The 14,164-nt window shown below is 36.5% G+C and overlaps 1 protein-coding gene across 16 annotated transcripts in view; it reads left to right on the top strand.

Moving 5' to 3' along the window:
• NAV3 (neuron navigator 3) overlaps positions 1–14,164 on the top strand; it is a 381,439-nt gene that overhangs the window by 198,203 nt on the left and 169,072 nt on the right. For 2 of the 16 annotated variants that reach the window (XM_074007467.1, XM_074007468.1), the window contains exon 1: positions 8,741–10,126. The exons of the other annotated variants lie outside the window; for them this stretch is intronic. In XM_074007467.1, the coding sequence (XP_073863568.1) occupies positions 9,604–10,126 (523 nt within the window). In that variant the 5' untranslated portion in view covers positions 8,741–9,603. Of the gene's footprint in view, positions 1–8,740; positions 10,127–14,164 lie in introns of those variants that run through there. 16 annotated transcript variants of the gene reach the window in all.

The following is a 14,164-nucleotide window of genomic DNA, read 5'->3' on the forward strand; positions in this document are numbered from 1 at the left end:
ACTCAGGAAATAATCACAGTGAACTTATGATCAATTATACTATACAGAAGGAGTTGATATAAATGGAAAATAAAATTTTACTTTTGATTATGCCATCACTGAATAATCAAAGAATATAAGGAAGAAAATGTTTAGTCATTCTACACAAGTAATGTTACAGTTCAGAAGCCCTCCCTGTTGATCTGGGATTTTAAAACAGCACATTATAAAATGGAAGAAGGCCAGGGATGGTGTCTCATACCTGGAATAGTAGCATTTTAGGAGACCAAGGCAGGACGACTGCTTGAAGCCAGGAGTTCAAGACCAGCCTGGACAACATAGTAAGACCCTGCCTCTACAAAAAAAAAAAAAAAAAAAAAATCAAATTATCCAGCCATAGTGGTGTATAGCATGTGTCTAGTTCAATCTACTCAGGAGGCTGAGGAGAGAAGTTTGCTTAAGCTCAGGAGTTCCACGCTGCAGGAGCCACCATCATGCCACTGCACTCAAGCCTGGGTGACAGAGCAATACCTTGTCTCAAAAAAAAAAAAAAAAGTAGGGGCATGGAGAAAAGAAGGATAAATTTGTAACACAGGTTGAACATCCATAATTTAAAAATCCAAAATTCAAAAGATCCCAAATTCATAAATTTTTGTGTGCTGACATAATGCCATGAGTGGAAAATTCCAAACCTGATCTCCTGTGACAAATTGCGGTCAAAATGCAGGTGCACAACACAGTTTATTCAGCATTCTCAGGGGAAAACAGAGTCTCCCAGCCCCCTTTAGCCACTATGTATCTTTTCCATGCACACCTAGATTCCCGCATGCAAGCATACCCACAAAGGATAATACAATGGCATGTGTGCAGAGTGGACATGCCAGTGGCAGGTTCCCCACAGTGTCCCACATTGGGCCAAGACCTATACGCATTACACTGTGGTTTTTCTTTTGTTTTTGTTTTTTTGCTTATTTTTCATTCTGTGGCATAAAGATACTGTTGAAAATGTCAAAAAGGCCTGAAGATACCCCTATGGGTAACAGTGATAAGAATAAAAGGAAGCGTTTATGTTTGTTTATAGCACAGAAAGTCAAGCTGTTGGAGAAACTAGACTGTGGTGTAAGTGGGAAACATCTTACAGAAGAGTATGGTGTTGGAATGACCACCATATATGACCTGAAGACACCAAAGGATAAATTGTTAAAGGTCTCCATTGAAAGTGATGAACAGAAGTTAATGAAAAATAGAAAAATACTGCATAAAGCTAAAAATGAAGATCTCAATTGTGTATTGAAAGAGTAGATCCATCAGTGTGACGGTGTACACATGCCACTTAATGGTATGCTGAAGGTTAAATAAGCAAAGATCTTTCACAGTGAACTGGCGATCGAAGGGAACTAAATATTCAATAGGCTTGTTGTAGAAATTTAAGAAAAGATATGGCATTAAATTTTTTAAGATTTGTAGTAATAAATAGTGAAGACATACATTGACTAGTTGGCCAAGATCATTGCTGATGGAAATCTGACTCTGGAACAAATCTTTGATGCTGAAACAACACACATTTTGATGCCTCAGAAAGATACTGACACAGAAGACAAGACAGCCCCTACAGGAAGTAAGGATGCCAAGGACAGAATAACTGAGATTGGATGGACTTATACAGCGGGAACCCATACGTGAAAACTTGTGATAACCAAAAGCTTGCGTCCTTGCTGTTTTCAGGGAGTGAATTTCTTACCAGTTTATTATTATGCTAACAAAAAGGCTTGGATCACCAATGACATATTTTCTGATTGGTTTTATAAACATTTTGTGACAGCAATTCTTGCTCACTTTCAGGAAGCTGGACTGAATGACTGCAAGAATTTATTTGATTATATTTATTCTACTCATTGTCTAGCTGAAATTATTATCAAAAACAATGCTTATGCCATGTACTTTCCCCAAAATGTGACTTGTTAATCTAGCCAAGTGACCAGGTTATCCTTCAATTGATAAAGAATAAATATAAAAACACTTCCTTAAATAGCATGCCAGCAGTAGTGAACAGAGGTGTATGTGTGGGTGATTTTCAAAAGGAGTTTAGCATGAAGGATGTCATATATGCTGTTGTCAATCCTTGGAATTCAGTGACTGAATACATGGTTGTACCTGCCTGACACAACCTCTAGTCTGCATCTTTGTTCAGTGATGATGATGAACCAGGTGGTGACTTTGAAGGATTCCATATGTCAAATGAGAAAAACAATGATGTCTGACCCTACCTATTCCAAAAAAAAAAAAAAAAAAAAAAAAAAACTTTCAGAGTCTATTAGTGGGCTGGAGAAAGTGGATATCAAAGAAATTTTTAACATTGACAATGAGGCTCCAGTTGTTCATTCACTGAACATTGATGACCTAGCCAAAATGGTACTGAATTCAGGTGACTGTGATAATAGTAATGACGAAGATAACAATGTTAACACTGAAGAAAAAGTGCCAGAGACATGATGGAAATGCATGATGATCTTAGTGAAGAACTAGAGCAGTGTACATTCATTACAGAACAATAAATTATGCCAGTTGATAAAAATCAGAGAGCTTTCTAAGACAAAAACTGTTGTTAATGAGGCAGATGACTCTGGGAGAAACATTTTAAAAAGCTACCCAGCAGAATGCCGCCTCACCCCTAGGGGGCCCACTTCCCAGTCCCTCAACTGCTTCTGATGTTTCTTCTCACCTAAAAAAAAAAATACAGTGTACAGTAACCTCTTAATCCAAACACAGCATTGAATGTAGAGATGGAAAGCCTGTGGTTGTTTGTGGTTGCTGTTGTTTCATAGCTGATACAGGTATTCTGGCAATGCTACTGTGCTTCTTAGTGACTTTGAACACATTATGTTTTCACTGCATTCAAACTATGTCATATTTTTTACTGGTAATTACTTACGTATAAATAATTGCAATAAAATAATTGCTTATTAGTAGCATATAAATTCAGTCAGGAATGATGGTGATGCCACAAACCACAGATTGTCCACTTAGGTGACTGAGATAGAGACACCTTTGATTTCTGATGGTTCAATGCACACAAACTTTGTTTCACGCAAAATATTTTTTTAAAAATGTGTTGAATTACCTTCAGGCTATGTGTATATGATGTATATGAAACATATGTGACTCGGGTCCCATCCCCAAGATATCTCATTATGTATAGGCAAATATTCCAAAATCTGAAAAAATTCAACATGCAAAACACTTGTTGTTCCAATCATTTCTGATAAGAGATATTAAACCTGTAATAGAATAACCCTATAAAAGAATGAACCTATCAGAATTCTAAAGCTCATGAGATGTTTTCTATATTAATGACAACTCTCTTTCTCAGAATCTCCATCCCTTTCTCATAGTTCTATAGTTCTATAGAACTGTAGAGGAGTTCTATAGTCTCCTCTTTCTGAGTTCTGGATGCTAGTGAAACCACAAAGCACATAAGCACCTGAATTTATTGCCAGGTTCTAGCTCAGACTGGCCCGCAGAATACACTTCCAAGATTGTTTGAAATGTGGAAAGAGAAATGTTCTAGGAATTGGAAAAAATATATTTTGGCCTTGGCACTGTGATTATTTAGCAATTATTTGGCCTCTGCCCTGCAAATTGCTCCTTGGTTCCCTTTTCTGTGTGATGACTATGATGATGCTTAATAAACTCAGAAGATTGTTGTGAGATATGGTATTATTCTTCCATCAGTCTTTTCAGTAATTATCACCTAGTATGTTACACATGCCAGGCATCTCAAAATTTGGGAAAACAAATGTGACTAACAAGTGAGCTCTTCTTTGAAAAAGTAAGAAACAAATAGATAAAATTTAACACCACAAGTAAATGAATAAATAGGCACATGGAAACAACTATCTTAGCTGTAAAGAGTCATGCAGAGCTTAAAAGAAGATCAGACATGTATATTGTTGAATTCTAATGAATAATGAAATTGCAGAATAACGTTCCAGGAAGAAACAACTTCATGAAAATAATTTGAAAGAAATTCTTCTTAACTTGTTCTTTTTATTAGTTTCTTTTTGTAAAATTGGGCATTTCTCCTAAACTCACTGAGGTTCTGTAGTTCTCTGATTTTCTGTAATCCTAAGCTTCAACACTATTGTTATTGTTGAACTTTTATTGCTCGTGGTTGCTGTAGGGGCCTCAGTGAGGAGTAATTCTGCTCCCCAAGTGAAGTGGCCTTCGTGATATAAAATTCTGATGAAGTTAGTCTTGGCAGGGTAAGATGCAGGCTTTATAAATTTATGAAGTCTGTATAATGTTCAGACGCCTGAAAATAATACAGAAAATAAAATGTACAGAGTCTAGAAAGAGGCTTAGGTGAGTTAGGAGTTCTATAGTTTCAGCTTTGTTGGCTCTATATTAAGCCTACCAGGAAGTCCTGGTGTAGTTTTGTGTGTCCGGTATCCGTTGCCCCATCTTCTGATAACAGCGTCTTGATTTTCTTTGGGGATCATTCTCTGCTCTTGTGACCTAACTGAAATTGAAGTAAGTGGAGCCAATGAGAACAATCTATTCATTGACTGCAGTGACTGTTTGAGGACTGGATGTGTGACCCAATCCAGTTTGATCAGAACAAATAAGACTCAATCTCAGGACTTTTCCTGAGGTTGTTATAAAAGAGGTGGTCTCTTTTTCCACTACACCTAAAACTAATAAAAGAAAAGCTTAGACCTGCTTACAGTGACCTCTACCCTCAAATGATCAAACATAGAGGAAACAGAACCTAAATCAGGAGAGACCAAATTCAAGGTCATTGTTGGAAATGACCGAGCCCCTGAAAAATCCACGTCTGAAACTATTTCTCCTCTGCTTTTGAGTTATGTAACCCAGAAAAAAAATCTTTTTGTGCTTACACAAATGTGAAAATCATCCCTATTGCATGACCCACAAGATGTATGACATGTAAAGATTTGCCATACTATTAAGGAGCAAACTTGAATGGTTCACACTGCAATGCAGATGTGTTAGAGGGATTTGCTAAGTTAGTTGGAGAGCTTAGCTGTTTAAATTTTCACCAATGCAGTAACTCAATTGACATTACAAAAACATTGTCTTCATCATTAAATGGCAATGAAAGTTTAAAAAGGTAATAAATTATGGTTTGAAGATAAGCATCAGAAATGCGTGACACTCAATAAGTAGAATACTGGATAAATGACTTTTTGAATTTGAATATTCTTCATAAGACTTCAGTGTATCTCTGCAAAATTTTTAAGTACATCACTTAAATTTGCTTTTGCTTATGATATTCTTTGTGAGGAAACCTAGTTATATTTACCCAATCTGATGATAGTAGCTCCAATAATTACTATAGTCAGGCGAAATGTATTATATAATTTGTGCCATTGAAGAAGTAGCTTATTGCTTCCTGCCTTTCCTCTAAGATTCAAATCATGACCTCAATATTACAATGCTGCCTGAATTAATGGTGCAGATTTTACTGCTTTGGCTTGCGTTTTATTCTCACATTCATTGACAGAAAGAATTTGTCTTCAGAGGCCATCCCTTTCATCATCTGCCAAGAGATTGTGCCAAATGTAAAGCTAGCCCAAATTTTCATCCCACTGGTACTCAAGAAAGTTTTTCAATTTTTTTTTCTGTAGATTCACATTTGCCCTTTTTTTGCATAAGACTATCCACCAACATGTATAACATTTGTTTAATTCACTTCTTAACCTTTATCTGGAATTTATATTCAACTAAAAAATGTTCATAGATGCTGGACTGGCTCAATATCAATAAAGCTGGCGTGTCATTTGTAAAAAAGTAATATTAAAATTATTGGATGAATTCAGGAAACCATTTTAGAAATAGAAGAATGTAGGTTAAACAGAAGGATAAGCGAATGGTTACACATGCTTTTACTGACTACCAGACTTTGCATTAAAAATGGGAAATATCTGACATTTGCAGTCTCTGTAAATGATCACTGAAATTGCTTTTGTGTGTGTGTGTGTGTTTATAAAGATCAAGAAGATCAAGCTCAGATAATTCAAATCAGTTTAGGTATTTTACTTAAATAGCCACATTATAATTATGTTTACTAAAGAGCTGAAAAGCACTCCTTTCTAGCACATGATAATGGCTATAACTTATTTTAGGTTTTGGCGTAATTAGAATGATTCACATTTTTCCTACTGACTGGGCGTATTTGTCTCCTTTGCACTGTGACTTCCTCCTCCTCCTTGTATAACATACATTTATATGTGTCAATACAAACAAATATAAAAACATCCATATATGAATGTACACCCAAGGCAAGCAGGATGGCTGTCTCCAGAGAAGGAATAAGTGGGTTCCCCACTGTTGCTCAGGGTAAATGTGGACTGATGTAGTTCTGGGACAAACCTGCTATAACCACAAGTTAATAACAATGTCTTTAAACAAAGAAACAGACAGAAACCCCCTTTGGATAAGCCCTCTCTACAATCCCCTCCTTGCTGGCTCCATTGGACTGAGCCCATCCTTTCCAGGGTTTACACCTCCAGAAGGATTAAATTTCCTGTCTCATTGAATCAGGAAGAACCATGTGATTTAATTTGACAAATGAAGTACAAGTGGAAAAATGACATGGGCTGTTCCTGAGCAGCAACTTGAGAGCCATTGCTTGGATCTCTCACCTCTCTTTTCCTTTGGTCATAAAATCAACACGTCCCAGGCTAGGACTGCTCTTTCAGCATGGTTATAGAATAAAGGACACCTGAGAGAGAGTTGTAACAAACACAGAGTGGACATTAATGTCAGCAAAAGTACATCTTTGTTTTAAATGCCACTAAAGTTTCTAAACCATTTGTAAATGCAATATAACAATCTAAGGCAGGATTTCTCAACTTTGGCACTATTGACGTTATAAAATGCATAATTCTTTTTTTGCTTGGGGCTGTTTTGTCATTGTAGGATGTTTAGCAGCATCATTGGCCACTTCCCCTTAGATGTCACCACCACACCCACAGTTGTGATAAAGAAAAATGTTTCCGGATATTTCCAAACGTCCCTTGGGGGAAAACCATCGCCAGCTGAAAACCACTAATCTCAGCATAGTAATTCTCAAAGGGGATTTTCAGAGCAAGCAGTATCTGGAAATATGTTAGATATACAAAGTCCCAGGACCCTCCCAGTCCCAGTGAATGAGCAGTTATGTGGCTAGGGCACAGCAAACTGTGTTTTAATAAACTCTCCAAGTGGTTCTGAACATATGAAGCTTGAGAACCACAGTTTTAAACTGATTTGTGTATATATGAGCAGTCTTGAATAAGGAAAGGGCATAAATATTGCTTTCATTTACAGATGAATAAGGTTAGCTCTTTTGATACGTAAAGCATTAGAATTGTATTTTTTGTGAATCTGTAAGGCTTTATGGTATATTAGCATGTATACTAGTGTAATAAATGTTAAATACATTGAAATTTCATAATTTGAACAAATTTCACTATGGTCTCAGGACTTGGAAATTCACTGAGTCACAATAACTCAAAATGAAGGAAAACAAATTTCTGCTTAGGAATTCTAAGGGGAGTGTCATTTTGGTTTTCTAAAAAATACTTTACAAAATTGTTTTTGGAAGCATAACTGTCAGTTTCAATTATCTGACATTTGTACTCTCATTTTATTTGGCACATTTTATATAAACACAATTAGTATTTTAAAAGTATAGAACTGAGAATGAGTATCAATAATGCTCAGATTTCTTTATTGCAAAATTCTGTCACAAATAATTGCTCTTCTTTCCATCTAATTTCCTTTTGCATATCTATAAAAGGGATCTAAGTCTGATCTACCTTGAAAGGTGGGGCATAAGGAATAATTAACTTTTGCAAAGTCAGTAGTTATTATGTGTAAAGTTATAGGCAATGCATATTATAATGCTAATATATATATAGATAAGAGATTGGGTATTTCCTCTAGTTGAGATTGGCAATAGGAGGTAGAAAATCACAATTAATTTTGCCACATTAGCTCTGAAAATGATGAAGATAATATTTCTGCATATTTCTCCACTTTCCCTCATTTGATAAAGGAGAAATCCCTATTTTTCTTGTTGTGAGCAGAAAATCTTCAGAAGTTAAATCCTAAAAAGTTAATAGTCTTCTTCTTAACTGTCAATGGTACCCATGATTTCTGCTATACTATATATTTGTTTTTTAAAGTTGTCCTAAAATCAGAATTTTGTGATGGTGTAGTGTACATATCAGTACAAGGTAAATACAAGAAAATTATCTTTAGGCTTTCTGTTTTTATGAAAACATTAAAAAATAAGAGCTGATTATGCTGTGATAGTCTTATGAAATAGACCTGGAAAAATGCAATATCAAAAGACATAATGTGCATTTTGTGTTATCTGTGACGTTATTATGTTCCACACACTTGACCATAAACTTTCAATTTTATTCTTTGAGTCAAAATATCAAGGGAAAACCCTTCTGAGTTTTTTTTTTCTTTTTCTTTCCTTTTTGTTTTACCAAAAGGCTGAAGGAATCTTTATTTTTATCATCACATTAGGATTTTAGGATTCAAAATAAAAAGCCTTTGACTTTGTTCTTTTAAAGATAAGGGAAGTCTTTCCCTTTAAAGCATTATCTCCTGGCGGGTGGAGAGTGTCATGCTTCATTTTTTAGGTCCTTTACACTCTTGAATTTGATTTGTGCTTTTACAGCACAAATCCCAACATTCAGAAGGGAGATCTGCCTGCTTCAGCTGCCTGCAGCTACAGAGAATTAGTCTGTCATTCTCGGCATCAGGGAGTGTATGTTGTGTATGTGAGGGTGTGAGTGTGTGTTCGTGTTTGAGATTAGGTGGCTGAGAGTCATTTAAATGTGCATAAGGTTAATACTGGAAGATCTCATACAGGCTTGGCTCTGAAACCTGTGGCATTCTAGGCTGGACAGCCGTTCCCGTGCCTCTATTTTAATTTAGCAGGATGTTTGCTGCCATGGCAGCCAGCAGCATCCACTGCAGCAGCAAGGAAGAGCCATAGATCTGAGAATGCAGGTGGAATACTAAAATGTGAGAGGCTCGTGCAGGGCTGGGCTTCAGTGCTTAATTCCTGCTCTTCCCGGGCTCCTATGGGGAGGCTGTACTTGCTGCACTGTGTCAGCTCATTAGAGTAAAGGGTTACAGACCTAGGTCAGTTAAGGGCTGGTGAAAGGCAGGGGGAAAAAAAAAAGCAAAAAGCAAGAGACCTCAGCTCGTGCTTCACCTCCTGGCGTTTCGGAACACAGAAGCAATAGAGGGAAATGTGGACCCATCCTCCGGCTGAGACATGTGATTGGATGAAGACTGGCAAACGTAGTTGGCTTCCTGGACTACTTTTCAGCTGGAGGAGAGTCTTTGGTGAACTCTTTTCTGCTTCAGATATATTCGAGCAAAATATTTGTAAGTACTGCTGATTTAGTAAAATGATGTATCAAGCTAAATTGTAGGCAAATAATTATATATACCGTATCTCTAGAATCTGTGAATGTGTGAGCTTGAGCTTTTCTTAAGTGCATGTGATAATTAAAATCAAATGGATCAGTTACAATCACAGTGTAAAAAGACAATATGAAGTCCAATTGAAAGGAAGGAGCCACTGGAAGAATCATGCAGCGGCCTGCTCAACTCTCTGTGTTCCGGAGCAAAGAAGTAAGAAGAAAGGGAGCTTGCCTTCAGAAACAAAAGTCTCTGACCAATCTTTCCCTCACCAGTGATGGGGAGAGGAGACCCACGGTGCGCATTTCCAACTGGTTTGGAAACGCTGCCAAGGCCAGTCAGAGAGAAGCCAACTATGCAGAGAGGCGCTCACTGTCCAGGTTTCTCTCGCGGTCTGTGCAGTCCCTGTATCACACCAGCGGCTCAGCCTGGAACCTCCTGCCTGCTGGGGGCAGCCAGTCAGACAGTGAAGACTTAGAGGAATTGTCTACAAGAAGAGGCTTAGAAGGTGAGAGTGATGAAGATAGTAGGTCCGAAGATGAAAACGTGTCCTCCAAGCCAAGCAGCATCAGCAGAAGCTGGGCTGAAGAGGAGGGAGAAAGCTGTTTGCGGGAAGGGACGGCTCATCTGGATGAGGACGTCATCCTTACCATGCTGGGTGATCTGGAACAGGCACTTTACACTGACTTATTAGGTAAGTCCAGTTTGCTCCTAAAAGTGTGTATGGGATTTTAAGAAATTTCATAGTCTCTTATGAAATTATTTGCATTTGCCAAATAGCTTTCATTTTTTAGACTGATTTTTAAAAATATTTAGTTACACTTTTAATTCCTGTTTCTTGAAATGATTTTTTTTTTTATTTTTATTTTGGTAAAACTGAGCTATGAGCACCACTGGTAAGGTTCATTTGGAGAAAGTAAATTCCAGAAATCTGCCATGGGCATTATTAGCCTCGCTTAGTGTCCAGTACCTTCTAGGCATCCATAAATAAGTTAACATTTTAAAACTCCAAACATGTTGTTCACCTAATCATTAAAGGGGCCTGTTTGTTCAACTTCCCTCAAGGTGACCTCATCACAGATAAGGGATGAATAATGAAGGGCCTCCTGGGTAAATTTTCTGTAGAGTTAAGTTTCTTCTGCTGCCTTCGTGCTACGTGAATAGAAGGCTTCTTCTATACCTCAGTGACAGGCCCTGTTTATTGCAGTGACACTTTCAGAAATGCAGGGGCCTCTGCTACCTTCTACCTTTTTTCTTTTCTTTTTTGTTTCAGTGTTTGACAAAAACTAGTTCTGCATGTGCACATTATAAGTATTCAAGCTACTCTATGGATGACTATGAACTGTTTTCATACTTTAGAAACTAGGCCTTTTTGATAACATGAGTTTCAGTAGTAACTTCTGGCATATTCTTTAATTAACTAAAGAAGAAGAGGTCAAGTAATTCTATAGTTTGTGACTAAACTTTAAATGTCAACTGTGAACGTTTTAATTGTTATTTCTAAATCCACTGTTCTACCGAAATATATTTGCATCATGCAGTCCCTTCTTCCATAAGTATTAAATTACTGGCCATATCATATTTTATGTCAATGTGTATTTCCACAAAGGACTTCATATTGGGCTCCTTAAATGGAAAGGAATTAAACCTGGACAGTGATCTCTTTGTTTCTGATTCATGAAACTAATGCTAAATGCAGGCTTGTTTTTATTCTTACTGTAGACCCTCCTGTTACAAGATGTTTTACGAGGTTTGCTGGATTCTTTTAGTAAACCAGCTTTAGAAGAAGAAAGCTTAGAGAGACAGCAGAGGCAAATATTGTTCAATTTTTCATGTCAGTTTGGTTTTAAAAGAGTAGTCTTTCCACAATGGTCAGAATAGTGATTTCTGAATCTGAATACACCAGGTGCTGCAACACGAAGATTTACTTTTGCACCATTGTCTGGTTTCTATAATGAATTGCTTCTCATAAAGGGCTATGTGCAGCACAAAGGCAAGAGAAAGTCTAATGTTTATGAAGCCTTTTCTTTTTGGGATCCTTTGGAACTCTAGAATCAGATAATATTCCTCTTTTGCTTTTGAAGTGGTATTATTTATCTTGTTCTCGGTATCTCATAAGTATTTACAAAGATATGAACAGAGTGCAGTCCCCTGACAGCATTTGATGCTTACTCAGTTAAATTATAGCATGCTGTGGGTGGGTGTATATATGACACGTGCCTTTTTGTGCATAAATAACTTGGAGTATTTTTGTCAGAGGGTAACCTCTCAAAAGAAGCCGGTATGCCTTGGTTTTTCAAGAGCATCTGCTTATTGTATTTATGTGATTATTCTGTTTCAGTATTTTTTTTCCTACTTATGCCAGTATTCAAAAATGCAAGTGAAAAAGTAAGGGGAAGTTTATTCAAATAGCTGTGATATGAATAATCATATCTCCAGATAATGAAGCATTCTGATGCAATTCCCTAAATAATGATACATGTTAAGTTGTTGAATATATCTACGCCCACAGCACACAGGAATTTCAGAATTTCTGCCACGTGCTTCAATAGGTTCTGCTTACGACTCAAAATGGCCTCTTCCAAGTTAGTTTTTACGTGGGGTTCCTTGAGTTTAACTCTTTACTCTTAGATATCCTCCTAAATTAGACAGATGAAGATTTGTCCTATAACTGTATAGGAGCGTATTTTATAAGTAACTATAAAGCTTTTAGCCACATTTTGTTATTTTTCCCCAAAGTGTCAAGATTAACCAGAGGAGTTTAAAAATTTTCATCCAAATCACTACTAGGGCCATCCACAAAACTAGAGTGACTTCATACAATAAATCAGGAAGCTGTACTCTATATAACATCTGTAATATGGATGGGGTAGATGGCTAAATTCTCTGAGAATACGGTTTATTCATATAGATTTGATTTCCTATTAAAAGATGGCAATGCTGACAGTGTTAATTACAATGTGTATAATTAAAGCCTAAAAATTAAGAACAGGATCACAGATTAAATGGTCTTTCTGCCACCAAATAGTAATGTAGAAGTACCAAATGGATGCTGTTATTTTTTTTCTCTACTCAAAGAACACCTTATGAGCAGTGAGAAAGCACTTTGCACCAATGTTAAAACCTCAAGTTGATTTTAGAATATACCATTCTGGAAAATGTGTGGAAGCCGTTCCATTGTGTTTGACACATAGGAAGCCTCTTTCAGGAATAATGGTTGACTTTGAGATTATGCAAGTAGGAGTTCCCCCAACATTACTGTGATTAAATACACTTCTCATGTGCATTTTTCTGGTAACTTTTATTGTTACTAAGCATTTAATTTTATTTTTGCTTTTATATTTGGACTTTGCAATTGTGTTTTTCCCCCAAAGCCTCTGGACCTCACTCAGATACAAATTTACAGGATAATTAAGGTTGTGCAATCAGTCCTTAGGGGTTTGTGAGTACATTTAGTTTTATCTTGCCTTATGTGGGTCATTGAAAACATTTACTGCAATAAATTCTGCTTTTGTTATTATCTTTCGTGACATGAATAAGCCAGCAGTTATGTTTAGCTCAATAAGTGTTGGGAAGAAAAGGTCCATTTGTCTGTCATGAGGAGGGCAATGTCATAAGTGAATGTCATAATAAAAAAAACCTAAGGAATGAGGGAGGCTGTGGTTCTAAAACATGAGAGAAACCAGATAAACAATGAATTCAGTTAGAAGAATCCAAGGATCTAAGATACCTGTTGGATTGGAAAAAAGAAATTGAAAAGGAGATGAAGTAGTTGTGAAAATATATTTAGTGAAATGACGTGTCTAAAAATACAACATTCTTAAAATTAATATAAAAAGATGGAATATAATTGAGATATTAATTTTAATATTCCAGTTGGCAAGTGATTGAGATGCAGCTGGATTACAACTTAAAAGTTTTCCTAGGGGAAGGAGGAAGGGATAGGAACATGTAATGATGCGTTCTAGGAATCTGTGTGAGGTCAATTACTTGTACCTCCCCCCACGAAAATAAAAAAAGGTCATCTCAACATACTCCTTTCATGACTTTTTGTCTTTCACCTACAATCTATGATGTCAATAACTGTATGAAATCTTTCATATTGAATCTTGGGTTTAGTGCTTCTCCAGTTTTGTCCCCTTCACTTATTTTGACCAGGTTTGCATTAATTTCTTCTTTGCATGTCTCTTCCTTGACTGTAATAATTTTATTTGCAGTCTGTAAGATTTTCTCTACAAAACTCTTCTTTTTCTTCATAGTTCTATCAGATTATTTGGAAGTGAAAGGTAGACTTCTTTATAGCCATTTCTGAAATACCCTGTATTATATGTATGAGGAGAAATATGGGAAGAATTTCCAGGAAGAATATGATCAGTCTCAAGGGTTATTAACAATTCTGAGTGCTAAAAGAATAGTGTTAAGCTATAGGATTAGTGATTGTGTTAATTTAATTAGTGTAGAGAAAGTTTGTCATGTGCATGAGATCCCAAAATGTGTTTTATTATTCTTTAAAAAGATTTGCTTCAGCAAAGTTTCTCAGTACTTTATGTTTGAAATAATGATGTTCTTATTAAGTATACTTTAATTGTTCAAATGATTTATAAATTCAAGGACAGAAATTTACAGGCTGGCAGCACAATGGTGGCTGTTTTGGCAACCACCCAAAGTGAGGAATAATGAACAAAGTAGTAATGTTTGCCTGGAAAATCTAGTAAAGGAATTAGCAGTTGTC

The sequence above is a fragment of the Macaca fascicularis genome, chromosome 11 (assembly GCF_037993035.2).
Source record: "Macaca fascicularis isolate 582-1 chromosome 11, T2T-MFA8v1.1".
In the NCBI taxonomy this organism is placed as follows: domain Eukaryota; kingdom Metazoa; phylum Chordata; class Mammalia; order Primates; family Cercopithecidae; genus Macaca; species Macaca fascicularis.